This window comes from Frankliniella occidentalis, unplaced genomic scaffold (assembly GCF_000697945.3).
Source record: "Frankliniella occidentalis isolate FOCC.00 unplaced genomic scaffold, Focc_3.1 Scaffold1668, whole genome shotgun sequence".
In the NCBI taxonomy this organism is placed as follows: Eukaryota; Metazoa; Arthropoda; class Insecta; order Thysanoptera; family Thripidae; genus Frankliniella; species Frankliniella occidentalis.
In genome coordinates this window covers 7568-11035 of record NW_026268768.1, presented here as the reverse complement: position 1 = coordinate 11035, position 3468 = coordinate 7568, and the positions used below count along the sequence as shown (strand labels likewise).

At 54.9% G+C, this 3468-nt stretch overlaps 1 protein-coding gene across 1 annotated transcript; it reads left to right on the top strand.

Annotated features, from left to right (window-relative positions):
- Positions 1–378: 378 nt before the first annotated feature.
- On the top strand, positions 379–3466 carry LOC113206830 (histone-lysine N-methyltransferase PRDM9-like; the record flags this gene model as incomplete). Its single annotated transcript, XM_026423084.2, has 8 exons — positions 379–993; positions 1141–1313; positions 1422–1483; positions 1577–1827; positions 1933–2009; positions 2098–2283; positions 2407–2671; positions 2846–3466. Coding segments are annotated over exons 1-8 (1777 nt in total), but the record flags the coding sequence as incomplete, so codon positions are not given.
- Between the last annotated feature and the right edge of the window lie 2 nt (positions 3467–3468).

The following is a 3468-nucleotide window of genomic DNA, read 5'->3' as shown; positions in this document are numbered from 1 at the left end:
GGGGGGGGGGTGCGGGGCCATAAGGCGCACGTCGACAAGATGGAGAGGGTGCGGACAGCAGCAGCAGCAGCAGCAGCAGCAGCACATGACGACGCACCAAAAGCATGCAGAATTTATCAGACAGTTCGTTGGGGCTGTCTCCTGTCTCTACCCCTAAAAGTTTCTCGATTTGATAAAGATAGCCGATTGACATTCTCGCTTAAATTGATAACATAGCCCCATGAAATTGTACGGCATGCTAACGCACCTTGATTGTTGTTAAAACACCTTCGATGTGATCGGCGATGCCCCAAGCAACGGCATTCAGTGAAAACAGCGGGACGCCATAACCCTACCGCGTGGACTCAAAGTAAAACGCGGGGGTATCGATCCAACAGTTCACCGTCACTACTTTTACATTTTAAAGAAAGTAACTTAAGCACGACTCTCACAAGGAGGCTGAACGCACAACAGAATACATTTCGTCATATTCATAATCGTAATCATCGTAGATTTAACCAAATCACAATAAAACACACGGTTAACGACTGTCCACGAATAGGGCGGCAACACAGCAACACTAACTTGTTGCGCTCGCAGTGGTGCCAACGAACAAAAAAAATACTGACAACAAAGTAAGAAAGACGCATAGGTCCATTTAAATAATATCACTTTAAAAAATCCAATTTTCCTCTGTAATTTTTAATTGGTAACAGTTTTGGTTTTAAAATTTTGGCCCCACATGTAAAATTACTATATAGACCACTTCAACTCAGTCGGTTTTCTGAACGCACCCAGTGACGGTTGGCGGTTTCCGTTCCCGCGGTTCGGACAGTTGGTTTCGGGTCACCTGATCGAGCTCTATCATCAAAATGTCGAGTTCAGAATCCGACGCAAGTGAATTTGAGGATATTAAACCTTTTTTCCCTTTGGAAGAATGGAAGGACCTGTGTACCTATGAGAAAAAGAGTTACCGCAATGCTAAGGCAAATTATCACAACATGCAGCTCTGCGGTAAGAAATGGTTTTCAAACACCTCTTGTGAGGCTGGTGATGGCAATGATAACCTCACTTGATGGGCGCGTTTTCATGTCGGAAGTAAAACTTTAGCCGGTAGAAAAGCTAATTTGTGTGTCGCTCGCGTTCCTTTCGTTTGCATAGGCCTAGCCCCAAAACCACCAGGGTTCATGACTAGGATACTCGCGCAGAAGCGCAAAGAGAAAAGTCAACAACGCCCACAGGCCAAGAAAGGGGCGAAGAAACCCAAAGGTGAGGAAGAGCCTAGTGACGATGAGAAGGACCTGGACTGGTCTCCAACGAAAGAAAATGCAAAGGTAAGCCTTTCGCCTCTGTCCTCCCTCCCTTCCTCTGGTTCTCATTTCTCTGTTCAACCGTTTTGACGCCTGTCTGATATCGCGTCCGATGCGTTTTTCTCCTTGCAGGGCCGACCCCAACCCCTGCAGCCGGACCGCCCTAAGGTTGCCCCGGTTCCGCCCCTACCGACGTAAGTTGCAATGCAGCAGTTCACCGCCTGCCCCTCAATATGACGAACGACCCACGTCACTCGCCCCATATCCCTCTGTCCTCCATCCCCCAGGTCCGCCGCCGGCAAGGAGAACGTCGACCCGGTCGCCAGCACCAGCAGCAGCACCTCCTCGGTCAGGGCGAAGAACAAGCGCTGCGCCCCCCGCGCGCCCGCGTCCGCTGGAGTGCCTCTCGCAAACCGTGGTCCATCCTCCTCGGCCGCTGCACCCGAGGCGCCGCGGCCGACGACGCGCTACCCCAAGCGGGCGGGCAGCCGCAGGTCCTACGTGGAGCCCGAGCTGCAGGACGATGACGACTTCCTCTGTGAGTTCTAGTTCAAGTAGAGTCCACTCGCTTGTAGCGCGCGGCAGGACGAGTACGAGTACCGCCGATTCGAGGTAACTTTATGACCCTTACGCTTTGCTGCAGTCTGCGATGACTGCCAGAAGGAGTGGGACGGCGACTGCCCCGTCCACGGAGCCCTGGAGATCATTGCGGACACTGAGGTATGCTTTCGGTCAGACCTGTCTACCATACGCACGACGCTGGGTTCATCGTGAAATGTATGCGACTTTTACGCTGGCTTTCTCATAGGTCGCCGTCGGACACCCCGAGCGGGCCTTGCTCACGGTGCCGCCCCAGCTCGTCATCGAGGCCAGCAAGATCCCGGGGGCGGGGCGCGGCGTGTGGACCCGGCAGGCGGTGCCCAGGAGGGTGCGCTTCGGGCCGTACGAGGGCGACAACGTGCCGGCCAACAAGGAGACGGGCTACGGCTGGGAGGTAAGAGGCAGGAGGCCGAGCCTGCCTTTCACTAGTTGCAGACAAAGTCTACCGTGCTCGGTTTGCAAAATACATATGAACTTAATTTTCTCTCTAATACATTTGTTTTCCTCCCTCTTGCAGATTCACCGTGGCGGGAAGGCCACCCACTGCGTCGACGCCCTGGACATGGCCAAGTCCAACTGGATGAGGTTCGTCAACTGTGCGCGTCACTCCGGGGAAGAGAACCTGTACCCGTACCAGTACAAGGGACACCTCTACTACCGGGTGGTGCGCGACATCCCGCCGAACACGGAGCTGCTGGTCTGGTACGGGGACTCGTACGGCAAGGAGCTCGGCCTCGACCCCAAGCTCTACAAGGACCCTACGCAGGACACGCGAGCACTCAGTGAGTACGGCCTCAGGTTTGGGGTGGTTTGCGTTTCAATCGGGTGACGAAACTAGAACATGTCCAGCTGGAGGTCCAGTTGTGGTCCAGTTATAAATTGTGCCGTGACCTGCGCGGGTTCATCTCACCTGCCGCGAATGAGACTCTCACCCTCCGTGCTCTTTCCTCCCGCAGCCGGCATCTTCCCGTGCGGCGCGTGCGGCCTCTGCTTCGTCAGCCCCCTGCTGGTGGCCCAGCACCACCGCGTCGGCGTGTGTAGTGCGGAACTGAGGCGGCGGCAGGCCTGTGGCGCTGGCGCCGTGCTCGGCGGCGGCCGGGCGGAGGGCGAAGAGCAACTCGGAGGGGACCAGGGCGCTCCAACCGGGGCCGGCAGCGCGGACAAGCCTCACCGCTGTGCCACCTGCGGGGCCGGCTTCAGGACCCAGTGGAACCTCCGCAGACATACGAGGACACACACTGGTGAGAAACCCTTCAGTTGTGAAATCTGTAGCGCTAGCTTCAAGGAAAGGTCCAAGTTACGCACACACATGAGGACACACACTGGTGAAAAACCCTACAGTTGTGAAATCTGTAGCGCTAACTTCTCTGGAGCTAGCAGGTTACGCACACACATGAGGACGCACACTGGTGAAAAACCCTTCAGCTGTCAAAACTGTAGCGCTACCTTCTCTAGGGGTGACCACTTACGCGCACACATAAGGTCACACACTGGTGAAAAACCCTACAAATGCCAAATGTGTAGTGCTAGCTTCTCTATGAATTGCAACTTAAGTACTCATATGAGGACACACACTGGT